Source organism: Protopterus annectens, chromosome 9.part0 (genome assembly GCF_019279795.1).
Source record: "Protopterus annectens isolate FY-2018-M chromosome 9.part0, PAN1.0, whole genome shotgun sequence".
Taxonomy (NCBI): Eukaryota; Metazoa; Chordata; order Ceratodontiformes; family Protopteridae; genus Protopterus; species Protopterus annectens.
Genome location: NC_056743.1, coordinates 959,463,140 through 959,490,300, shown reverse-complemented (window position 1 = coordinate 959,490,300; position 27,161 = coordinate 959,463,140). Strand labels below are relative to the sequence as shown.

At 43.8% G+C, this 27,161-nt stretch overlaps 1 protein-coding gene across 6 annotated transcripts in view; it reads left to right on the top strand.

Moving 5' to 3' along the window:
* Nucleotides 1-27,161, top strand: part of GKAP1 (G kinase anchoring protein 1) — a 2,226,639-nt gene that overhangs the window by 702,805 nt on the left and 1,496,673 nt on the right. For 5 of the 6 annotated variants that reach the window (XM_044083704.1, XM_044083701.1, XM_044083700.1 and 2 more), the window contains exons 4-5: nucleotides 1,040-1,117; nucleotides 2,221-2,247. In XM_044083704.1, coding sequence (XP_043939639.1) covers nucleotides 1,040-1,117; nucleotides 2,221-2,247 — 105 coding nt within the window. The remainder of the gene's footprint in view (nucleotides 1-1,039; nucleotides 1,118-2,220; nucleotides 2,248-27,161) is intronic. The other variant, XM_044083706.1, reaches the window with a different exon arrangement.

Here is a 27,161-nt window from a genome sequence, read left to right as displayed (position 1 = left end):
CTGTCCATCCTCGTCACACCCAGTGCAAATCTTAACATCTTTAACTCTGCCACGTCAAGCTCTGACTCCTGCCTTTTTATCAGTGCCACTGTCTCCAACTCATATAACATAGCTGGTCTCACTACCCTTTTGTAGACCTTCCCTTCAACTCTTACTGGTACTCGTCTTTCACAAATCACTCCTGACACTCTTCTCCACCCACTCCATCCTGCCTGTACTCTCTTCCACACTCACCCTTACTCTGAACTATTGATCCCAAGTATTTAAACTCATCCACCTTCGCCGCCTCTACTCCTTGCATCCTCAACATTCCTCTTTCCCTCCCTCTCATTCACATACATATATTCTGCCTTAGTCCATCTGACCGTAATTCCTCTCTCCTGCCTGGTATTTGAATTTATTACTAAAAAACTAAGTATAACTCATTTGAGCGTATTAATTTAGCAGACCCAAAATATATTTCATGGAAGAAGTAGTTGTTTTACCCAGACTTCCTGAACTGCAAACATTAATGTATAATAAAAAAAAAAAAAAAATCCTACAGTTTTCCAGAATTTATGTCCTTCAGAAGATTCCCTCCTTTGCTGTTAGTGTACTTAGGTTCATAGGTAGGTACTAGGCTATCGATCCAAGTGCCTAAGTAAGCCTAGCCAACAAGGTTCCCTGTACCCCTGCCGAGCAGAGAAGTGATCCCTGGAGTGTATTTCCTATTTCCCATCCACTCATCAAGATTTCTCAATACTTTGAAATATTTTAACCAGTATATCCAGCTGCCACTTTCTTTTCATTTCCTTTCCTAAAAAGGCGAAGACAAGTAAAACCATTTTGCTCATTGCTGAAGTGCAGAATCAACTGGATGATAATGTCACTGAAACACTAAACCGCTGAATTAGTGTCAGTGTTATGGTTTGTGCCTTGTGTCAGGCAGAGGTTGTCATTGCTGTATAAACAGACCTTATTTGCATTTATTTTAATTGGTAGGCATTAAGCAAACTAGCAAGGTCTCATGAGTTATAAGATGTTGTCTCTTCTTTTACAGCTGACATCTGAATTATTTGAAGCAGATCTGGAAAAGGCTTTGATGCTCAGCAAATTAGAATTTGAAGAACATAAAAAGGTACATTTGTTAATGCTATTTTATCATAAGAATCTGCATTGCTGAGCCTTATGTGAGTGAAATTCAAGTGTGGCCACTTGTTAAGCTTGCAGAAAAGAACTAATGACACAGACAGACTAGAATGGTTATTGTGTTGTATATGGTGCCATAACCCTGTCCTCTGTAAGTGCAAAAGGACTGAAATGTATTGTGTAATCTTAATTTGAATTTTGAACAATAAGTAATATCTGGTTGAAGTAGTTGATTTAACATGAAACATTTATACTCTGTTTATCTGGGTAAGTACTGAGTTGGTTGAACGGCAGTATTTAAAACTCACAGTGAATTTAGCAGCATCTTTATTATTTTACTTTTGAAGTGGTTTGGGAGTAGCTGCTGCAGTGATGTCTGGTGATTATAGTTCATAGGTTGATATGTAATTACTAGGCATGCAGTCCAGGAAACCATTGAATAGTCTATCCCAATCTCCCAGTTGTCCCAAAGCATTGTCTGGTTACGTGACTTGCTGAGGGAATCAAACCCTGTGCCACAAGAAGCAGATTATTAACAGCTTATAGCCTAAATCTTCTGCACAAACTGGCAGCCTCTTACTAAAGTTTTGGTTATATTATAGGAATAAACTGCAATGTTTGGGTATGTTGATAATGGTGGCTATGTTAACACAAGTGGCTTGGCATTCTTCTAGGCTGCTTGCTGTTCTCCTCATGCCATCAGTATGATGCTTCGGTTGCTTAGTGGAAAGGACTGCTGGAAAAGCTCCATATCTGCTGTTGCTAATACACTGCAGTGTATAACTGCCGACTGGCCCACACAAAACAGGTTCAGAAGGCTAATCTCTCATTTGCATGGCTGTACTCCTATTTTGTGGTTAGATCACTGTTGTAATGAACAAAGAAAAGTGCAATAGTGGGAACTATGAAGTTGACTGGTTGACCTACAAACAAGGGCAACCTCCAGTTGACTGTAATATACTGTGTAGTGGAGTTTAAGAAAATGCCAGAAGTAAGTGTAGTAAAAGAGCAGTGAAACAGAATGTAGTGTCTTGCTTATTTTAAAATATCTGTGTATTCTACTGTTAAAACATACTTTGTTTCTATTCACAGTTGAGTTATGTCGGCACTTACGAAGTGGTGAGTTAGATGTTGCCCCCCCCCAATTTTCTGTGATACAGTTTTATCCCAGACTTCCCAATCTTCCTAGTATTTGTGTAAGCCCAAACTTGGGATTGTAAGAAATGTATGTTGTGTAGGGTATGGCATGCAAAGAAATGGTCACTGTCTTGAGACTTTGCTGTTGCTGTTTTATAGCTGTGTCGCAAGCATGTAAGTAAAATCTACAGTTTCAGCTGCATATCCAAGTAAATCTTTCTGCAGCCTTAAATCTGAATTCCCTTCCTTATAAATGTAACTTGCTTGGTCAGCTACATAGATGTCCTCAGATGGCAGGTAAGCACCAGACTGCAGTAGCTTCCTTATTTTTGCCATTTGAATGTTATTCCCTATTCTTTTTCAGGGAGTATCACTGTAACAGTACATCATAACATTTGGATTGTATTCCATCATACCTGTATTTTTTGCGGCATGAATTTCCAAATGCTTTGCTTTTCTTCCCTTTAGACCAATAGATGAGCACACTGTTATGCACCAGAATAGATGTGTGTATGGCTTCCTTTTATAGCCTACATTTGTGTACGTTCTCTTCATTAATTCTTAACGTTTTTGAATGCCATGCATTTCTGCTTACCACCTTTAATGTACAGTCCCTTACATTTCAACGTTTAATCGCTTGTTATGATTTCTTTCTTATTTTTTTTTAACACGTACATCAGTTATACAATCATTTTTGGCAATTGCAGGCACCCCTTGGAAAGTATGATAGTAACTAATGATGTGTCCCAGGGCTCAGTACTGCGATTCCTCATTTTTGATTTGTTTCCAATATACAGACTGGGAATCAGGACCTTTGGCTAGCTAAGTTTGTAGATGACTGCTAACTGAGCATTATGGTCAAATCTCCTTCTGTTCCCCATTTAGTACAGCAGAACCTAACCTTTGTAAATAAGTTGTGTACAGAAAAAGGGCTAAAATTAAATGCAAGAAAGTGTAGTATTGTTACAGTTGGGAAATGTCTTGTCTTCCTTTAATGTACAGTATCTCCAGTACCCCTGTCCAAAATGATAATGTAGTCTGGAGTCTTGTGGAAGGATCCATGCCTTACATTCTGGGCCATTAGTGACACCATCCTCCTTGATCTCCTCTATCTTCCAAGTAAATTTGCTCCACTCATACCAGAACTAGGAACTTAAATTCATCTCTCCAGTGCATTTTACTGAGGTGCTGGTGAAGATTTATTATCCAAAATCTACCCCACCTCTAGAGTAGACTTCCCTTGCAAGTTAAACAGACACCATAGCATCCTTCAGATTAAACCTGAATGATTGCATGGGTACCCATAAATTTACTGCAGGACTTGCCTTGTTTATCCTCGCTGATAAGGTGGGGGGGGGATACAGCTCGAGGATGACTATTGACAAGGTGTATATGGTCTTATGACTCAGTTGCCATGCATTTACTATGATCGTGAATTGATAAATACATGTAAATGAAGTTCAGTAGACAAATATCCCCTAAAGACTTTCTGACTTTCATTTTGCAGAATCTGTTCTGTTTAGGTCCTGTTCACAACATTGGAGAATGTGAAAATTGTAGGAAATTCAAGCAAGCTGCAAAAATTGTATAATCAAAAGGCTTTATATTCTTTCCCTACTGAAAAGAGATTTGGGTCCTTAGAAAAGACATCAGAGAGGAAATATCAAGTTGAACCTGTGAAGCCAGAATCAAGAAGCTTATTATAAAGATGTCAGAGTACATAAAGAAGGTCTGATCATCCATGGATTCTGGGACTTTTCCTTCCATGTGTTCCCCTTCAGGGGCTGGTAGTTCTGATTTACTATTACCCAGTAGACAGAGAAGAGTTTGTGCTGCAATAGCCTGAAGTTCTTTTGTCTCCCAAGGCTGCATCTGTATAGTTTGTGTCAACACAACCCCCTACTGAGGTTCACTACAGCTTGTTAAGGAGCTTCTTTCAGGATTGGCTGAAAAGTTATCATTACCTGGGATGGTACCTTCTGGTGATTGAAGTAGTTTGGAGTTCTGCCTTGATTAGCCTTCTTCAGTGACGGTACCCATGAAGGCCCTTTATTAATCAAAAAGAGCCTGGAGTTCTCCTGTTTCATCTGATGAAGCTGATTGTTCATTTGAACCTTTAGCACCTCTCTCCAGATTATATTATTTTATACCATTATGATTCATCCTCACAGCCTTCAAGCTCTCTTTCTCAGGACATTAAATGTAATGATCCTGCTACCATAACTGGATAAGAGTTTAACTGGCCTGTCTTACATTTCCTTTCCTAAGTGGAAGTTATTAATCAGTTGGATCCATAAGATCCCACTGCATATATGGCGAATAGTAGGGGGACTTTCCACCCTAGCCTGGTCAAATTTACGATGGTCTATGTGAATACCACCTCAGGTCTTCCTGGAAAAGAGGCCACTGGACTGGTGGGGTTAACCTAATCAAAAAAGGGCAAATAGGTAAGTACTAAAAATGCTCACAACGTCTCAGAATCTGTGGGTAGAATTTATCTCTTTTTTTTTTTTTTTTTTTCAGAATGTTCCAGGATTTGTTGAATAAAAAGTTTTGGCATCCTAATTCTCTCAGCCTCCAGCTCATAAGTCAGCTGGCTTGTGTACAAGTTTGATAAAAAGAAACCTGCCATTTTAATTTGAAGTCAGGTCCTGCAGTATTAACAGTCCCTACACCTTCTGAGGCATTTAGTACTTTTCATTGTTCTAGTAGGTAGTTTGTCCTTAATGAAGGAAGGTAGGTTGTTGGGCTAGTATGGTGAGAGGATTTGTATCTATAGTAACTTGTCATTATATCTTACTGTTACAGTTCAGACAATTGTAAAGGATACTCCTGAACTTTGGAGGAGGTTTTTTGTACTCCCGATTTGTAACTTGAGGCGGGGGGGGGGGGTCAATCTGGGGAAGTCCCCATGACACCAATTTATGCAACTACTCTTCTCCTCAGGAGTCAGCCAAACAAACATTCCTGTACAGTATTATGGCACTTTTAGTTGTTCTAGAAGTTGCTTCGTATGCATACCTTAATGTTTGCTGGTCTACTGTCTCAACAGTTTTTACATATACACCAGCTCTTCTTTAGTTTTTAAGTCTGTAAAATTATTTACATTCGCTGTCTACTAAAGATGAAATTTTGAAATAATAGTGTGAGTGAAGTAATTCTGAGTTTTTGATACAGCTTCAGAGGACAAGACACACATTCATTCTTTAAACAGCCACAGATGTTTAAATGACTGAATGCCAACATCAGCAATGCCACTACATTTCCAGCTGATGCTGATCACACCCCTGAACAACTTGAGTCTCGAGCAGCTACTCTCTTCCTTTTACCTTAGTTACAACTCTGCTCCCGAGAATCTCCTAGAGAAAAGTAAAGTTCAAATTTTATTTGTCACAGATGTAGGAAATGTACTCTTTTAATCATCCATATCCTCATCTCTTTAAATCTTGAAAGTAAAAGGGAAGAGGTGTAATTTATTGCTGTTCCTTCCTTTGTATAAATATTTCCCATTAAAATGCCTTCGTAGAAATCTTGTCCCGCAGACTGTACTGCAAGATCTGAATGATGTGTTTGCGGTCGTTCTATATACTCTGTTTATATAACGTTGTTTGCTTATTATACTGTGCAGAGAGGATACGCAGAATCCATCTCTTTTTAGCATTTTGTGTCTCGTGCTGTCTAAATATTTTACGGAAGGGCAAATTTAAGGACAAGTGTAAGATTTTTTGTTTGGCGACAGTATTCTTTAAAGAGAATGGAGTTACAGAAATACAAAAATCTGAAATAAGCTAATGTTTGATTGGTTATATTTAATGTTCATCATTTGATCATTTCTTCTAATAGTCTGAACTATATGGGTTATATCATGAATAGGGAGTAACAGTTGTCCAGCTTCCAAAGCTTAAGACCACCTTCTACTCACCTGGACAGTTGAAAGCTCAAGCTAGGAGGGGAGAATATCAGCGGTTTGTCACTAAGCCCTTCAGAGCTTTTTTGCCTCTGCAAGGCGCACCTTTTTCTGGGCTTTCAAGGATAGACGGTCAGCTAACCTTTCTCCATTGCTGGTCAGATAATTTCCCTTGGAGATGGACATTTCATTTTTTAACATAAAAACAGTACTACTTTAAAAAAAAACTTGTTTTATGTTAGTTTTTTAAATGTTTTTGGGACTGTTACGTGACATTTCTGTCATTTGAAGCTGTGTGGGTTTTTTATTAATTTTTATGTAAACTTTAGTTTGCTTCAAGTTTACTTTTAATTTTTATATTTTACAAGTTATATTTAGGTGTTAGGGCATGTGAGTGTTGTGCTTATTACGGAGTTTTTTTTTTTAACTCCACTTTTCTGTTACTTAATATTTACAGACTAATTTTGACATCACTACCCACATTTCAAACTTCTTTATGGGCTTAACCATGAAACAGCTTACTGGTTCCCCATACCTTCCTTCCTCCACTCAACAGAAAAAGAAAATTTCAAGACAGCCTTTGCTATTACAGCAGGCTGCTTCTTTACTTCAGTTACAGGTGGCTGATCCTGCAGTGGTCATTTCAGTGCCCTCAGACCACTCATCTTATTTCTTTGGTTCTTGTGGTATAGTTCACTGTACTTCTGTTCATATGTTGCAGAATTCATAACATGAGGGTGTCCACTGATTGTATGTCCAGCCAGTATAGAAAATACTAGAGCTGCTGTGAGGTATGTGCGACGTTGCACAGAAGCAAAACATACGTCGGTCATAAAATGACGTCTGGTATAAAGCAGACGTCTGCATGTACTAGACCTGAGAACTTGTACATTGGTCATAAGATGACGGGTATAAAGTGGACTTTATCATGTACCCGACCTGGGAACTTTTCTGCCGCTTGTCCAATCGTCTGCTCCAGTCGTCACTCATCAGACAAATTGCGAACCTTGGTTTCAAATAAGTGCTCCATTGGGGGTTTTCTTTGTCTTTTGGCTGCTGTTTGTTTTTGTGGTTACATTTCAGCTAGGAAGAGCAAGTGTCAGTGTGGAAGGCAGATTCCATATAAGGACTCTCACGACCTTTGTCTATTTTTGCCTAGGCGCTGACCATGACCATACTACTTGTTCTGTTTGCAAGGACTTTGTCCCCAAGACACTTTGTAGTCAGTTAGCTTCTCTAAATTTATACCTGGAAAATAAGTGCCTAAAACATCTCGCACATCATTTAGAAGTTATGTCGGGACATCAGATGAGCCTCAAGCTAAGAAGGCCAAGAAATCTAGGCCTGATTTACCCGCTGCCCCCTCTGGTCTGGACATCTCTTCGGAGGCCACTGTTGGCCTGGAGACTGTTCAGGAGTCGGTAGGCAGTCCTTTAATGGGTATGATGTGGAAGCCATGAAGGACCATATCAGCACGTCCTTGAGGGGGACAGGGGAACACAGGCATCCGACTCGGGCGTGGGGGGGGGGCGGCAAACTAGGCTCATTTTGACTGAAGGCCTGCGTGGCATTACACAAATTGTGCGAGAGGATGTTCCTGCCAACATTGTGTAGTGTAGGCCGATGTCAGGTCCATCCACCTTCCATTAAATGGAGGTTCCTAGAAAGAAGAAAATTAAAACAAAACATGTTTCTTCTGCTCCTCAGGAACAACCTGCAGATTGCAGGCTTTTTCCCAAGGCCTTTTCAATGCCTTTATGGCCCTGAGGCAATCCTCAGCCCTCTCTCTCTCCCTTCTCCCTCCAGTCCTTCCTCTACACCACAGAAGAGGACTTCTGATGAGTTTTTATCAGATAATGAGGATTCTTCTGGGGATATATCTTTGGCTTATTCTGCCGAAATTTGTTCTCCGTTGGGTGATGCCTCCCCAGAAGAAGAATCTATTGACAGTGATTCCCCTGGGGAGGATATCTCATTTGGGGAAACCATTCTTAAAATGAGGCAGTTTTTCAAATGAGATTGTTCTCAGGTATCAGACATCCAAAAAAGGTACTATGACCTGCTGCAGATGGACTCCCCTTCCGCCATCCCTCCTGTTCTGCCAGCCTTCCTGGATGCCTTTGCTGCAGCTTCAAAGTGCCCTGATTATCAACCTCCTCCCCCAAAAGACCAGATAGATTTTATAAAGTGCCAGAGGATTCCACATTGCTGTTCAAATGTCCCTCTGCAGATTCTGCTACCATTTCAGTATCTGCAGACAAGATCTCCAAGATGCTACCATCCACTTCCTGTACCCTTCAGATAAGGAGAGCAAAGTCATGGAGAGAATAAGGAAAAATATTTATACATCAGCTACTGTGGCTTTCAAGGCCATTAACTACCAAACCCATATGGCCAAGTATTCCTTGGCCCTTCTTTTGGACTCTGGTAAACTACCTTCTGAGCTTCCTGACTCTCCCGCTAAGGCCAAGCTCTCCTCCATCCTTAACTCAGCTCAAGTTACACAGCATTCCATAAAGTGTAGCTGTGATGCCGAGGATGCATCAGTTAGAGCGTCTGCGTGTTGGTCTGTCCTGAGAAGGTACTCTTGGCTCAGGCTCCCACCTTTGCCTAATGACATTAAGGCAAAAATTATGGATACCCCTGGACAACAAGGCATTATTTGACACCTCTGCTGCAGAATTCTCTTAAGTCTCTACAGGAGAAGGGCAAGGAGCTGCAAGACGTGAAATATATTTTTTTTCCTGGTGCCCAGGTTTCAGAGGAGCTACCCTACCATGACCACCTCTGTAATGAAGTCTTCCAAGTCCCAATCTTCCAAAGGTAAGAGAGATGATGGGAAACCATTTACCTCTAAATCTACCTCCTCTGCTCCCACAAAGAAACAGCCCTTTCCGGCTAAGACAGGTAGTCTGTAACTACCTGCCTCCCGGACCACTAACACCTGTGTCCCTTTGCCTCTCTCCTTCTCTGTCTGCTTGGAAACTGATAACTCAAGACTCTTGGGTCCTAGTCATCATCCTGCAAGGATACTTTATGGTGTGGAAGACTCCTCCCCCCTTCAGGGCTATTCACAAGCTCCAAAAGAAAACTGGATTTCTTTCCCCAGGTCATTTCCACCCTCCTTTCTCAAAGCATCATTCAGGTAGTGCTGCCCTCTCAAGTAGGAAAAGGGTTCTACTCCAGGATGTTCCTGGTACCCAGGAAGGATGGTCCTTGGAGACTCAATCTAGAACTATCCCATCTAAATACCTTACTGAAGCTTCCCACATTTCGAATGTTAACATTACCCACCCTTCTTCCTCTCATCCTTCCTCAGACCTTTATGATGTCACTGGAGAACAAGGTTGCCTATCTTCATATTCCCATTCATCTTCGGTTCAGGAAGTTTTGCTATTGCTTCCTCACATTTTCAGTTCTGTGCCTTGCCCTTTGGATTGTCTACGGCCCTGAGGGTCTTCACAAAATGCTTAGCTCCTGTCATAGCCTTCTGCAGGCTACAGGGCATACATATTTTTCCATACCTAGATTACATTCTTCTCCAGGCTTGGACTCCAGACATACTTCAGGAGAATCTCTACTTTACGGTGTCATTGTTGGAGGGTCTAGGATTCACAATCAGTTACCAGAAATCTACTCTGGTTCCTTCGCAAGACCACATTTTCCTTGGCTGCAAGGTCCAATCAGGCATGATGCTGGCTTCCTTATCTCCAGAAAAGGTCCTGTCCCTCACGTCCTACTTCCTGGACCTCTTGCTTCTCCAATCCCTGACTGCCAGGGAGTTTCTTCACCTCCTGGGGTTTATGGCATCCACTATCCCCATGCTTCCTTTAGCCAAGTTACACATGAGGACATTCTAGTGGTTCTTGAACAGTATGGGTGCAACACTCTCATCCTCAGGATTTTTTTATCCCATTCCTGCATTGCCTGAAAAAGGAGTTACACTGGTGGAGCCAACACGTTTCAAGGAATCCAGGTTTACCCATGCAACCACCTCTTCCCACTCGGGAGCTGAACATGGATGCTTCATATATGAGATGGGGAGTAAACCTAGACTCATGAAGGGTCAGAGATGTCTGGTTTCAAACCCAGAAAAGAGAGCTCATCACTGTAAAGGAGATGAGAGCCCCAGGGGTTTTAAGATGGTTTACAGACAATACCACAACATAGATCCTCTGATATGTCAACAAACATGAAGGGACAAAGTCCTTTCTCCTGTGAAGACTGGCTTTACATGCCTGGGAGCTAGCTGCTCAGAGTCAACTCACACTCCAGGTGGTTTACATACCCACGACCCCGAATGTTGTGGCAGACACACTGACCAAGTCCATGGCTCACTCCCATGAATGGATGTTACACAGGGATATGTTTCTGGACATGGTCCATCGATACGGTACACCTCCAGTAGATCCCTTTGCCTCCCCCATGAACAGACAACTTCCCAAGTTTTGTGTCAGGGTTCATGTTCCCCTGGCATGGAAGGTGGACGGCCTATATTTCTGTTGGAAGGAGATGTTTCTATATGCATCCCCCCCACTTCCCTAATCCTCAAAAGGTCCCGTTGAAAATCCAACAGGAGCAACCAAAAAATCTTGCTGGTGACCTCCTTTTTGGCAAGACAGCATTGGTTTCCCCTTTCTTCTGCATTTAGTCAGGGGCAGTCACCACAAGTTACCTCACAGAATGGGCCTACTCACACAGGATAAGGGAAATTTAGTACACACACAGATGTTAACTCTACAACTGACCCTGTTGGTGATAGGGTTTTGATTCCCTTCAGACACCTTTTCTCTGAGGACATGCTACAAATTCTGCAAGAGACCAGAAAACCCACTATTAGGAAATCTTATGATGTTCATCGTGCATACAGCTGCAGTCATAACAGATGGGTTCTCCTGCCGTCAGGCGGGTCCTCGGTCGGCCGAATTCCAAAGTCTAGGTCCGGCGTCAGTTGTTGTCGCTTCTTCCCTGACGTCAGTGCGACAGGGGTATAAAAGAACCAGCCGACGCCATTTTCTTCAGTCTTTCTTGCCGCGCGGTGCCTGAAGCAGAAGCAGTTCGCAAGTGCCGGTCGGCCAGCTCCTGAAATTACGAAAATTTTGCAACCAAAGTCTTCTTGAAAGCTAAGTACCCCGTTGGGGAAACTTTTCTTGCCTCAGACCGATGTCAGACAAAGTTAATAATTGTATTTCATGTGGGAAGCAAATACCGCATAAGGATTTTCATTCCCTCTGCATTCCTTGCTTAGGCCCAGACCACGACGTCTCGGTCTGTCGTTTTTGTGCTACATTCAACAAATGCACCATTAAGCATTGGGCAGAGTTCGCCCAGCACTATTTTGGCAAAAAATTTAACTATATTATGTCGTCGGATACACCGACTCCAGTTTTGTCTAAAAAACGCAAAGATAAGGACCGACACACGAGGTCCGCAGCCTCTACCGACACAACGCCAAAGCCGACTACAGGTGGTCCGGTTCTCAGCGAGGCGCCTACGCAGCCCCTGCCTACCGACGACACATCATTGGCGGTGTCTTCTGTGCCCGAGGTCGCAGGCTCCTCGGCCCACACCCCGACTACAGATACCGAAGCCACTTTTGGTGGTGAAACTCAAAATGTAGACAGGTCTGCCTCTTCTCAGGGTGTCTTCAGACCTTCCTCCTCTTTTTCCATCAAGGCTTTCACTAAGTCTAAAGCAGCCATGCATTCTAAGAGACCAGCTACACAGGGCCCTTCTCCAGGCCCCATGCCTAAAAAACAGATGCTTAAAATGGCTGAGGATTTAATTACTCTTATCAGGGGTTCTCACCCCCCCCCAGACAAAAGGCCCAGAGTGAAGGAAGAATCCCCCTCCTCTGACCAGGCCTCCATTATTTCAGAGCACTCGGATGAACAGGAACATTCTTACTCCCCTTTTGAAGATTCTGATGCAGAGGAGTCCATTCCCTCAGTCTCCCCTCCAGAGGATTACTCATTTGGGGAAACCTTGCATACCTTAAGGGAACACTTCCACTGGGAAGGCCAAGGGTATTCAGATTCCAAGAAAAGGCTTAGGGATTTTCTCTTGCTACCTCAGCACAGGCCTCTGGCTATACCTCCTGTCTTAGACATACTAGATGATGTTTATTCGGAGGCCTGCCTTAACCCGGATTCTTTACCTCCAGCCCCAGTCAAACCAGACAGGTACTACCGGGTTCCTGACTCGCACCAATTTCTATACAAAAGCCATGCGGCTGACACAGAAACTATCCCACAGGGCCCCAAGGAAATTAAGGCCTCCACTGCTAAAAATCCATTACCTTCCGAGAGAGATTCCAGATCTTTAGAAAGGTGGGGAAAAAAGGTATACACCGCGGCCACCTTAACCATGAGGGCATTAAACTGCCAGTTCCATATGTTAAAGTACCAACAGTTTCTGTTATCACAGTTGAGAAACAAAATGTCACAACCTGAACAACCAGACTTGAAGGAGTTGCAGGATTTGATGCATAGTGCAGAACAAGTGGGTAAACATACCTTGCAATGTGGTTTTGATGCTCTAGAGGCCTCATGTAGAGCTGCTGTTACGGGATCAGTCATACGTAGACATGCCTGGCTCAAGGAGCAAACCTTACCAAATCATGTCAAAGCTAAATTACTAGATGCCCCTCTACAAAAGGATGTATTATTTGGGGTTAAAGCTGAGGAGGTATTAAAGAAAATGGAGGAAAAGGCTAAATCAATGCAAACAGTGAAAGATTTTCTACAGGTACAGCCTCCACGTTTCAGTAGAAATTGGCCTTCCAAAAATTGGTCCTTTCCAGCCACGGACAGACCCCAAAGAGGTAGATACAGGTGCCCGAGGGGCAGAGGGCAATCTCAAGGATCGTTTAGAGGCAGGCAATGGCAAGCTCCTACACAAAGAGGTGGTGAGGATAGTTCACAGCCATTCAGAAAGCAAGCCCAATGACTTTCCCCTTTGCATGCCAAGCAAGGCTCAAATGGCAGCACCCTTAGGCGGAAAACTGGCATTATTTTCAAAAATTGGCATATTGTCACAAAAGACAAATGGATCCTGGACATTATAAACAGAGGCTACAGATTCCATTTTCACACCCTTCCAAAAATGAGAGGCATGCCAAACCTGCCACACAATCAAAGGGCAGAGGCACAAAGACAAATTTCAGATCTCATGGACATGAAAGCTATTCAAGAGGTACCTACTCAAGAACAAGGTCAAGGTTTTTATTCCAGACTATTCCTGGTACCAAGGAAGGGAAAAGATTGGAGACCTATTTTGGACCTGTCCATCCTAAACACATTTTTACTCGTACCAAAATTCAAGATGCTCACATTACAGCAGCTTCTTCCCATGCTGGGCAAGGAGTCTTGGCTGGTAACATTGGACCTCAAGGGGCATACCTGCATGTCCCAATCAGACAAAATTGCAGAAGATACCTCAGATTTCTTGCAGGTTCAACCCATTATCAATTCTCTGCATTGCCCTTTGGCTTATCTACTGTGCCCAGAGTATTCGCGACATGCCTGGCATCAGTAATTGCCTACTGCAGACTTCAAGGGATACAAATATACCCATATTTGGATGACTGCCTGATCCAAGCGGACAGCAAGCACATACTTCTGAAACATCTGGCTTTTGTAATAATGTTGTTGAATTCTCTGGGATACACAGTCAACAAAAAGAAATCAAGGCTAATACCCTCTCAGAAAATAATTTTCCTGGGTGCCAACTCGGACACAAACACCCAGATGGCCTACCTCACGCCAGAGAAAGAGGGCAAACTATCTCAATACTTCAGAAAACTAGCAAATTTCACCAGGCTGACTGCAAGGAAAATCCTGCAGGCTCTGGGGTTCATGGCATCTTGCATCCTACTAATCCCACGTGCAAAGCTGCATATGAGGAAACTTCAATGGTACCTGAAAAACCTATGGTCTCAACACAGCCACAGTTTGGAAACAATAATACCACTAATTCCATGTCTTCAAAAGGAATTTCTGTGGTGGGCTCAAGCATGCCAAACAAACACGGGTCTCCCATTCTGCAAGCCTCAAGCAAATCAAGTCATCACTACAGACACCTCGGACTACGCCTGGGGGGGCGCACATGACAGATCAGTGCATTCAGGGCAAATGGTCCCAAAAAGAAAAGCACCTTCACATCAATCAAAAGGAAATGCTAGCAGTAATAAATGCTATTATAGCTTTCAAAGATGTTCTGCATCCAGGTCAACTATTGATAAGGACAGACAACACCACAGTAATGTGGTACATAAACAGGGAGGAACCCATTCATACCCCCTATGCAGGCTGGCCATGTCACTTTGGAACATGGCTCTGGAATTACAAATCGAACTTCAAGCACAGTACTTGCCAGGCAAGGAAAACACGCTGGCAGACAACCTAAGCAGAAATATGACAGATCCACACAAATGGAAGTTGCATCCTCAAGTTTTTACAGAGATAATACAAGCATGGGGAAGGCCAGACATAGATCTCTTTGCCTCCCGCAAAAATCACCAATTGACAAAATTCTGCTCAAGGACTTTTCATCCACAGGCCTGGAGAGTGGACGCTCTCTCTTTCAGTTGGACAACAATGACAGTTTATGCCTTTCCGCCTCTTCCTCTGCTGCCCAAAGATCTATTAAAAACCAGAGCAGACAGACCAAAGATGATTCTCATTGCTCCAGACTGGCCAAGACAGCACTGGTACCCACTCCTGAGGAGCCTGACGCATTCCCCACCATGGACCATACCTCTAATGCCTCTTCTTCTGACTCAGCACAGCTTCAAAACTCTTCACAGTCAGCTGAAAACACTCAATCTGGCCGCATGGAAGATTCCTTAACATCACAACAGACCCTACTCTCCAAGGAGGTGCAGGATGTCATTTTGGAGGCCAGAAGGCCGTCTACTAGAAAAGCTTACTCCGCAAAATGGAAACGGTTTTGTGCCTGGAATGAGAAAAGGGGCCAGAATCCTGGAAAACTGAATTTACCTCAAATATTACAGTATCTAGCTGAGCTGCTAAGCAGTGGACTTTCATTTTCCTCCATCAAGATCCATGCCTCAGCCATTTCTGCAGAAGACAACACTGATCCACCTTTATTCTCTCACCCCCTCTTAAGACAGTTCCTAAGAGGGGCTAAGAATATAAAGCCCCCAAGGAAACAACCAATACCTGCTTGGGACCTCAATTTCATTCTAGAAAAGCTGACTTTGCCTCCCTTTGAGCCAGCTGCCTCAACAGATTTGCAGTATTTGTCCTGGAAAACAGCTTTCCTTCTGGCTGTCACCTCAGCTCGCAGGGTATCGGAACTACAAGCCCTCATGGCTGTGCAGCCTTTTATCATCTTCCATCAAGACAGAATTTCCTTACGAACCAACCCATCCTTTATGCCAAAGGTGGTATCCAGGGTAGCTTTGAATCAGGCTATCCACTTACCTACCTTTTACCGTAATCCTCAAAACAAAGGGGAGAGACTACTACATTCCTTGGACATCCACAGACAGCTGCACTATTATTTGGACAGAACAAAGCCTTTCAGAAAAACAGAACAGCTCTTTGTGTCCTATGCTATAGGAGCTCAAGGGAAGCCAATTTCCAAATAGACAATCTCAAAATGGATAGCCCACTGCATACGCTTTTGTTACTCTTTTCATGGTAAAACTGTACCTGCAGGCATCAGATCTCAGTCCACAAGGGCCACAGCTACCTCTGCAGCTTTCCTCAGAGGAGTTCCTACCAAAGATATTTTGGAAGCAGCCACTTGGAGTTCTGTGCATACCTTCTCCAAGCACTACCACCTTCCATTATACTCCAAAACTAGAGCAGGCTTTGCCACTGCAGTCTTGCAGGGCATCCTGGCTCCTCCTAGTTCCACCTAGTGCCTACCACCCCTTTCTTAGCTTTGGGATTCTACCCATCTGTTATGACTGCAGCTGTATGCACGATCAACATAGTACAGTTTTGTACCTACCATAAATGTAGATGTTCGAGTGCTAATACAGCTGCAGTCCAGGTTTCCCTCCCTCCTTCCCCTCTTGGGACAGGCCTATTGGCTAACACCTCCTCATACAACCTGATTGGGGTATTCATTTATGGTGTATTTGCTTGCAACTACTGTATTTTGATTATATTGCATTGCTTTATTACATAAATTTATGTATTGCCTTCCTTCTGGGGGCACCTGACATCTGGGGCAAGAAAAACTGAAGAAAATGGCATCGGCTGGTTCTTTTATACCCCTGTCGCACTGACGTCAGGGAAGAAGTGACGACAACCGACGCCGGACCTAGACTTTGGAATTCGGCCGACCGAGGACCCGCCTGACTGCAGGAGAACCCATCTGTTATGACTGCAGCTGTATTAGCACTCGAACATCTACATTTATGGTAGGTACAAAACTATACTTTTCCGACTGGAAAAGGTTTTCCATCTGGTGTCTTAAAAATGATTTACAACCCTTGCTAGTGGATGTTCCAGTGGTTCTGTCCTTCCTATGTAAATCATTGAAGAGTGGACTGTCATACTCTTCGGTAAAAACTCACCTTTCTTCCATCTCTGCATGTCTGCCTATGTCTTCCCCTTTAGTTTCCAGGTTGGAAGTTAAACTGTTCTTAAAAGGTGTCCTTCACATCAGACCACCAAGGAAACCAGTTCCCCCCTCCTTGGGATCTCAACTTTGTCTTGGAAAAACTTTTTCTGGCCCATTTCAAGCCAGCAAGTTCTGCTTCTCTGTAGCAGTGTACCTGGAAAACAGTCCTTCTCATAGCCATTACTTCTGCCAGAAGGGTTTCTGAATTACAGGCTCTGTTGTCTTCTTCCCATTCACGTTTTTTCACAGGGATTAGAATATCTTTACGCACTAACCCCTCCTTTATGCTCGGGGTGGTAAATGCGTTATCACTCAATCAGTCCATTAATCTTCCCACCTTTTCCCTTCTCCTCAAATGTTTATTGTGTTTCACTGTTGCAGTAATTACAATTGGGTTATCCTGCTGGCAGGCTACCCGCAGTCGGCCTGAATTCCAAAGTCTATGTCTGGCGTCGGTTGTTGTCGCCTCCTCCCTGACATCAGTGCGCCAGGGGTATAAAAGATGCAGCCGACGCCATTTTCTTCAGTCTTTCTTGCCGCGCGGTGCCCGAAGCAAAAGCAGTTCGCAAGTGCCGGTTGGCTGACTCCTGAGATTTTCAAGCTTGAATTTCAGATCCGAAGTCTTCATTAAAAGCGAAGTACCCCATTGGGGAAACTTTTTTCTTGCTCCAGACCGATGTCAGAAAAAGTTAATAATTGTATTTCCTATGGGAAGCAAATACCTCATAAGGATTTTCATTCTTACGGCATTCCTTGCGTAGGCCCTGACCACGACATTGCTAGTTGTCGGTTTTGTGCTAGATTTAACCAATGCACTGTTAAGCGTTGGTACAATTTTGCATTTCATTACTTTGGCAGAAGATTAAATATATAATTCCGTCGGAACAGCCGACTACCGGAGTTTACAAAAAACGCAAGGAAAAAGAAAAGGACAGGCATCCGAGGACCAAAACCGACGACGAGGCTTCTTCTAGGCCAGTTGCCGGTTCGCCGGTTCTCAGTGAGGCGCTTTCGCATCCCCTGATGACCGCTACTTTAGAGCCGCAGGCCGATACCAACTCCCACGTGGAGTCAACCAGGCCTACAGAAACTCAAGGTATTGGACCTTCAGAACCCATTCCCTCAGTTAGGTCTGGAGCCGCTGAGCAGGCATCGGCTTCTGAGGGCGTTTTCAGACCTACACAATTATATGTTAAAACTACTTCAGCTACAAAAGCAAAGACTAAAGCAGCTTTAAAGACAAAGAAACAAGTACAACAGCCCCATGGACAGGCCTCCATGCCTAAAAAACAGATGCTCAAAATGGCCGAAGACCTAATTACTTTGATCAGGGGTTCTCATCCCCCTCCTGACAAGAGGCCTAGGCAAGAAATAGAATATGAATCTTCAGATCAGGTTTCCATTTCATCTGATTCCTCTTCTGATCAGGAATACACTCTTCCTCCTTATGAGGATTCTGATGCTGAAGAATCTATCCCCTCAGCTTCTTCTCCTGAGGATTACTCTTTTTGGGAAACACTGCGTACCATGAGGGAGCATTTCCACTGGGAGAGCCAAGATTATTCAGAATCTAAGAAAAGGCTCAGAGACTTTCTTTTGCTGCCTCAGCACAGGCCCCTGGCTATTCTAACTGTGCTAGACATTGTAGATGATGTATTTTCAGAGTCCAGTCTGACTCCAGACTCCTTACCTCCAGCTCCTGTTAAGCCAGACAGATACTACACAGTCCCAGACTCCCACAAATTTCTTTTTAAAAACCCTGCTGCTGACCCAGAAACTATCTCTCAGGGTCCCAAGGGGGTTAGGGCTTCCACTGCAAAAAACCCTACCCCCTCTGACAGAGATTCCAGAGCACTGGACAGATGGGGAAAAAAGATTTACACTTCTGCTACCTTGGCTATAAGGGCTTTAAATTGTCAGTTTCACATGCTTAAATATCAGCAATACATTATGTCACTGCTTAAACAGAAAATGTTGACAAATTCTGAATGTGCAGAAAATAAAGAAATGCAGGATTTATTGCATGCAGCTGAACAAGTTGGAAAGCATACTTTACAATGTGGTTTTGATTCTTTGGAGGCCTCCTGCAGAGCCGCTGTTACGGGTTCTGTCATTAGGAGACATGCTTGGTTAAATGAACAGAATCTGCCTGATCATGTTAAAGCAAAATTATTAGATGCTCCATTACAGCATGATACCTTGTTTGGTGTTAAAGCAGAAGAGGTGTTGAAGAAAATGGAGGACAAAGCCAAACTTATGCAAACAGTCAAGGATTTCTTACAGGTACAGCCTCCAAGATTTAGCAGACACTGGCTTACAAAGAATTGGTCCTTTCCAGTGTCAGACAGGCCACAAAGAGGCAGATACAGACGCCCTAGAGGCAGAACCCAGCCCCAAGGCTCATACAGGTCTAAACAATGGGGTGCTTCTACCTCCAAAAGTGGAGAAGACAAATCACAGCCATACAGAAAGCAGTCCTAATGACTTCCCCCCTGCCAGCGCCAAACACTTATCTTCTGGCAGCTCCTTTAGAGGGAAAACTAGCACTTTTTTCTCAAAACTGGCACCTAATCACCCAGGACAAATGGGTCTTGACCATAGTGTCACAAGGTTACAGGTTCCACAAGGACAAACGGTATGCCGGACCTGCCAAAAAATCAATGGGCAGAGGCACAAAAACAAGTTTCATCCCTCATGGACATGAGGGCCATTCAGCAAGTACCACAACAAGAGCAGGGACAAGGATTTTACTCAAGACTTTTCTTGGTGCCCAGAAAGGACAAAGCCTGGAGGCCAATACTGGACCTATCTATTCTAAACACATACCTGGATATTCCAAAATTCAAAATGTTGACTCTGCAGCAGCTTCTGCCCATGCTGGGCAAGAAGGCTTGGCTTGTAACTTTAGACCTAAAAGAGGCATACCTGCATGTTCCAATAAGACAATCTTGCAGAAGATACTTCAGATTCATAGCTGGCTCAATGCACTACCAATTCTCTGCACTGCCCTTTGGCTTATCTACTGCGCCCAGGGTCTTCACAAAATGCCTGGCATCAGTAATTGCTTTTTGCAGACAAAGAGGAATACAAATATATCCTTACTTGGATGACTGCCTTATTCAAGCAGAGAACAAGGACATACTACTACAGCATCTGGCGTTTGTAAAAAGATTAACAACATGCCTAGGGTACACACTGAACGAAAAGAAATCAAAACTTGTACCCTCTCAAGAGATAATATTCCTGGGTGCAAGCTTAAATACAACTGCCCAGATGGCTTATCTCACGCCAGACAAACAAAGGCAACTGACTACTTATTTCAAAAAGTTGGCAACACACACCCAGTTAACTGCAAGAAAAATTCTGCAGGCTTTGGGCTTCATGGCATCCTGCATTCTGCTAATTCCATATGCAAGACTGCATATGAGGAAATTACAATGGTATCTAAAAAGTGTTTGGACTCAACATTGCCACAGCCTGGAAACAATAATTACACTCATTCCCTGCCTGCAACAGGAGTTTCGATGGTGGGCAAAGGCCTGTCACCACAACAAGGGGCAGCCATTCACCATACCCCCAGCCAGGCAGACATTGACAACAGATGCATCGGATTATGCCTGGGGGGCCCACATGGCAGGAAGATGTATTCAGGGCTCATGGTCCACAAACCAAATGCATCTACATATCAACCAAAAAGAGATACTAGCTATTCAAAATGCCCTGACAGCCTTCAAGGACCTACTTCATCCAGGACAACTACTGATAAGGACGGACAATACTGCAGTCATGTGGTACATAAACAAGCAGGGAGGCACACATTCCTACCCCCTTTGCAGACTAGCCATGACTTTGTGGGACACAGCATTGACGTACCAGGTACATCTGCAAGCACAATTCCTGCCAGGAAGGATAAATACTCTGGCAGACAAACTAAGCAGAAACCTCATGGATCCCCACGAGTGGAAATTGGATCCACAAGTCTTTAACATGATACCAAGGAATTGGGGATGTCTGCACATAGATCTATTTGCCTCCCCTCACAACTGCCAACTACAGAGATTCTGCACAAGGACTTATCACAAGCAAGCATGGAAAGTGGATGCTCTATCATTCAGCTGGAAAAACATAACAGTATATGCCTTTCCCCCACTGCATCTCCTCCCCAAGATACTCTTAAAAGTCAGACAAGAGAAGCCAAAAATTATACTGATTGCCCCAGACTGGCCCCGCCAGCACTGGTACCCAATCCTCAGGAACTTGACTCAATGCCCAGCATGGGCATTACCTCAAATTCCTCACTTACTGACCCAACAAAACAATCAGATCCTGCACAGCCAACTCAGGACCTTAAATCTGGCAGCATGGTGGATAATGTAGCTTTTCAAAACATGCCTCTCTCTAAAGTGATGATGGATGTTATCTTGGAGGCCAGGAGGCCCAGTACCAGAAAATCTTATGGAGAAAAATGGAAGAGATTCTGTGCTTGGAACCAGGCACAAGGAATTAACATAAGTGTTCCAAATATCCCTCAGATTTTACAATACTTAACTGAGATGCTGGACAAAGGCCTATCCTTTTCCTCAATTAAGATCCATGCCTCTGCCATTTCAACTCATTACAGTACAGAGCCAGCTATTTTTTCTCATCCTTTATTAAGGCAGTACCTCAGAGGAGCGAAAAACTTGCGGCCTCCAAGGAGCTCACCAATACCTACATGGGACTTCAATTATGTCCTGGAAAACTCACTCTGCCTCCTTTTGAGCCAGCCGCTACAGCTGACATAAAATTTCTATTATGGAAAACAGCTCTGTTCCTAGCAATAACCTCTGCAAGACGAGTCTCAGAGCTACAGGCACTCATGGCTGTGAAACCTTTTATCATTTTTCATCCAGATAGGGTTTCTCTAAGGACAAACCCCACATTTACGCCTAAGGTAGTGTCCAGTGTGGCCCTCAATCAAACTATTCATTTGCCTACCTTTTATCCAAACCCGCAGAATAAGGGTGAGAAACTTCTGCATTCTTTGGACATACACAGACAGCTGCACTTCTACTTGGACAGAACCAAAGCTTTCAGAAAGACTGAGCAATTACTGGTAGCATATGCTGCAGGATCACAAGGAAAGGTTATCTCAAAGCAAACTGTTTCCAAGTGGATAGGTCACTGCATTTGTTTGCTATTCTCAACATGGCAAATCAGTGTCTAAGGGCATTAGGCCACATTCAACCAGAGCAACAGCCACTTCAGCAGTCTTCCTCGGAGGAGTGCCAACCAAAGACATTTTAGAGGCTGCAACCTGGAGTTCAGTGCACACTTTTACAAAGCACTACCACTTACCACTCTACTCCAAATCCAGGGCAGGCTTTGCCACTGCAGTCCGGCAGGGCCTCATAGCTGCTCCTAATTCTATTTAGTTCCAGCCTCCCAACCTTAGCTTTGGGATTCAACCCAATTGTAATGACTGCAACAGTGAAACATGATGAACATAGTACAGTTGTGTACCTACCATAAATGTAGATGTTCGAGTGTATTCACTGTTGCAGTCCAGGTTACCCACCCACCATCCCCCTTTTCTTTGCTGGACCATATCTGTACTTCTCTATTCTATACAACCTATGTGGTGTATTTGCTTGTAGATGAAGGAATCTTGTTACTTGTGGCATGCATGCTTTAGAGACATATTTTTAGCCTACCCTTTTGGGGGCACCTGACATCTGGGGCAAGAAAAACTGAAAAAAATGGCGTCTGCTGCATCTTTTATACCCCTGGCACACTGACGTCAGGGAGGAGGCAACAGCAACCAACGCCGAACCTAGACTTTGGAATTCAGGCCAACTGCGGGTAGCCTGCCAGCAAGATAACCCAATTGTAATCACTGCAACACTGAATACACTCGAACATCTACATTTATGGTAGGTACACAACTGTACTTTCTCTAGTGAAAGGATCCTACACACTTTAGATGTGCACAGGCAACTCAGATATTACTTGGATAAAACCAAACCAGTTAGGAAATCTGACTGCCTGTTTGTTTCCTGTCACCTAAGGGCCCTTGGCAAGTCTGTTTCCAAGCAGACTATTTCCATTTGGATCTCCAAAACCATTTCCTTCTGTTATGTGTGTATGGGAAGAGTCTCCCATCACCTATTAGGGCACATTCCACTAGAGCTGTGTCTTCCTCTGATGCCTTTTTGAAGGGCTTAGATACCTGCAACCTGGTCATCTGTTTATAACTTCATGAAACACTAAAAGTTAGATGGCATTTCCAGATCCAGAGCTGGTTTTGTCAGGTTATTTTGCATGGGCTTGTGAAGAGTGTTTCTGCTTCTCCGCCCAATTCTTCTGCATGAGCTTTGATATTCTCACTCATGTTATGAGTACTGCAACATATGAAGAGAAGGACATAGAATAGCTGTGTAAAATCTTACCATAACCATGGATGTTCTTCGTGTTACACTGTTGCAGTCATCACATTTGGGTTATTTGCCTGCAGGTATTCCTCAGCTGGCCTGAATACCAGAGTCTTCGGATTTCTGCATCTGATGCTGTCGCTTCTTCCATGACGTCAGTTTGTCAAGGGTATAAAACATGTAGCCGACGCCATTACATTAGTCTTTCTTGCTGTGCGGTGCCCGAAGCAGAAGCACTTCGCAAGTGCCAGTTGGCCAACTCCTGAAATTTTCGTTTGCGAGTTTCAGACCTGAAGTTTTCATAAAGATAAGTACCCCGTTGGGGGATCCTTTTTTCTTGTTCTAACTGATGTCAGAAAAAATTAACAATTGTCTTGCTTGTGGAAAGCAAATACCCCATAGGGATTTTCATTCTTACTGCATCACCTGTTTAGGCCCAGACCACAATGTCCCTCGCTGTCGGTTTTGTGCCTTGTTCAATGCCCAAACTATTCTTCGTCAGGCTATTTTTGTAGCTAAATAATTTCAATGTTCTTCATGTTTCACTGTTGCAGTCATCACATTTGGGTTATCTGCCTGCAGGTAGCCCTCAGCCGGCCTGAATACCAGAGTCTTCGGATTTCTGCGTCGGATGCTGTCGCTTCTTCCATGACATCAGGTCGTCACGGGTATAAAACATGCAGCCGACGCCATTACCCCAGTCTTTCTTGCTGTGCAGTGCCCGAAGCAAAAGCAGTTTGCAAGTGCCAGTCGGCCGACTCCTGAAATTTTCGTTTTCAAGTTTCAGACCCGAAGTCTTCAAAAAAGATAAGTACCCCGTTGGGGATCCTTTTTTTCTTGCTCTAACCAATGTCAGAAAAAATTAACAATTGTCTTGCCTGTGGAAAACAAATACCTCACAGAGATCTTCATTCTTATTGCATCATCTGTTTAGGCCCAGACCACACCGTCCCTCACTGTCATTTTTGTGCCTTGTTCAACGACTGAACTATTCATCGTCAGGCTATTTTTGTAGCTAAATACTTTCATTCTCGATCTCCGTACACCTAAATGGCTTCGTTAAGCCATCCGACTACCGAGCTTCTGAGAAAACGTAAGGATAAAGATGGAGACAGACCGCATAGGCCCAAAACTGCCAACGACGCTTCCGATAAGCTAGTTGCCTGTCCACAGGTACTCAGTGCGGCGCTTTCGCAGCCCGTGATACCTGCTACTACAAATTCGCAGGCCCTCTACTGAGACCCTTTCGGAATCCGGTATGCCGCGAGATGCTTCAACTATAGAACCTGCAGATGTCTCTACCTTGGATGGTTCCGGAGCCGCTCTGCAGGCACTGGCTTCTGAGTGTGTATTCAGGCCTACTGATTTTCGTATTAAACCGACAGCTTCGTTTCCAACTAGAAGTACTGAATTCCACAGGCCTAAAACTCGTACTACACCTAGAAAACCGACTACCAAACCGCTGACTCAGGCCCATATGCCTCAAAGACAAATGCTTAGAATGGCTGAAGACCTTATTACAGCCTTTCCCCTCTAAGAGACCTAGAATCGATTTTCTTTCTGATTCTTCTGATCAGGAGTCTGTTATTTCTGCTCCTTCTGATTACCAGGATTTGCCCTTATTTACTTATGAGGATTCTGATGCAGAGGAGTCTATTCCTTCTGCTTCCCCTCCAGAAGATTTTTCTTTTGGTGAAACCTTGCATACCCTTAGGGAGAATTTCTGCTGGGAAAGCCAGGACTATTCAAAGTCCAAAAAGAGACTTGGGGAATTCTTACTCCTCCCTCAGCTCAGGCCTTTAGCTATCCCTCCTGTTCTGGCTATTGTTGATGATGATTTCTTGGAATCTAGCCTTACCCCAGACACTTTACCTCCAGCTCCCAGAAAACTTGACGGGTACTACAGAGTACCTGACTCTCACAAGTTCCTCTTCAAGAATCCTATTGCGGATCCGGAGACCATTTCCCAAGGACCAAAAGGCAATAAGGCTACTGCTGCCAAAAATCCTATCCCTTCTGCTAGAGATTCTAGAGCCTTAGACAGGTGGGGTAAGAAGGTTTACACTTCTGCTACTTTGGCCATTAGGGCTTTAAATTGTCAGTTTCATATGTTAAAGTATCAGCAGCATATTATGGAACTACTTAAACAGAAAAATATGTTGATTCCTGTCTGTGCTGAACACAAAGACTTGCAAGATTTAATGCATTCTGCAGAACAAGTTGATAAACATACTTTGCAATGTGGTTTTGATGCTTTAGAAGCATCTTGCAGGGCTGCTGTCACTGGGTCTGTACTTAGAAGGCATGATTGGCTTAAGGAACAAAACTTGCCAGATCATGTTAAAGCTAAACTATTGGATGCACCCTTAAACCAAGACTGTCATTTTGGCAACAAAGCAGAAGAAGTCCTCAAAAAGATGGAAGAAAAAGCTAAATCTATGCCAACTGTTAAAGATTTTCTACAAGTACAGCCTCCCAGATTCAGTAGGCATTGGCCTTCAAAGAACTGGTCCTTTCCAGTCCCTTCCAGGCCTTCTCAGTCTAAACCCAAGAACAGCAGACCGCCAAGACCTCAGTCTCAGACCCCACACAGATCTAAGCAGTGGGGGGGCTCCCACTTCCAAAGCAGAGAGTAGTAAGCCACCTCCTATGGAAAAATGTCACAGTGACTTAACCTTAACCCTCCCAAGCCCTGCTCAACTACTTGCTCCCTTAGGAGGAAAGCTCGCCCTGCATGCAAAAAACTGGGAACTCATTACCCAGGACAAATGGGTTTTGAACACAGTTTCCCGAAGATACAGATTCCACTTCCACACACTACCAACCCCAAATGGTTGGCCAGACCTCCTCCGAAATCAATGGACGGAGGCCCAGCAGCAGGTTCTCTCTCGTCTCAGTATCAGAGCTATTTAGCCGGTCCCAGCAGAACTAAGGGGACAAGGTTTTTATTCAAGACTTTTTCTGGTACCCAGAAAAGAAAACTCCCAACATCCTATCCTGAACCTCTCTATTCTCAACACTTTCTGGTGGTTCCAAAATTCCAAATGCTAACTCTTCAAAAGCTTCTTCCTATGCTAGCCAAGGATGCCTGGCTGGCAACACTAGACTTAGAGGAAGTTTACCTGCACATCCCAATAAGGGAATCCTGCAGACATTACCTATGGTTCAGGGCGGGCTCCATGCACTTTCAGTTCTCTGCACTTCCCTTTGGCTTATCTACTGTGCCCAGGGTGTTCACAGTGTCTAGCTCCAGACATTACATTTTGCAGGCAGAGAAATATTTAAATTTACCCATACCTGGATGATTGTCTGATTCAGGCAGAAAGCCAGGACTTGCTATTACAACACCTGGCATTTGTAAAGAAACTTCTAACCTCACTGGGGTACACCATCAACGAAAATAAATCTCACCTAGTACCCTGCCAACAGATTGTATTCCTGGGAGCAATCTTGAACACAACTTCCCAGATGGCATTCCTCACTCCAGAGAAACAAGTTCATTTGGCAACCTGCTTCAAACTATTGGCCACAAAAACCCAGCTATTTGCAAGGAAAATACTGCAAGCTCTGGGGTTCGTGGCCTCTTGCATTCTGCTAATTCCATATGCAAGACTGCATATGAGGAAACTCTAATGGTATCTAAAATGTTTATGGTGTCAGCATTCTCAGGACCTGGAAACAATGATTCCCATCATTCCTTCTCTAAGGACAGAGTTCATTTGGTGGGCAGAGGCCTGCTACCACAACAAGGGACTCCATTTCACTCTACCTCCTGCCGCCCAAACTCTAACAACATACACATCAGATTATACATGGGGGGCTTACATGGCAAGGGAGTGCATTCAGGGCAAATGGAACCCGAGACAGATGCACCTGCATATCAATCAAAAAGAAATGTTAGCAGTACAGAATGCTCTAACAGCCTTCAAAGGCCTTATTCTTCCAGGACAACTATTGGTAAAGACAGATAGCACCACAGT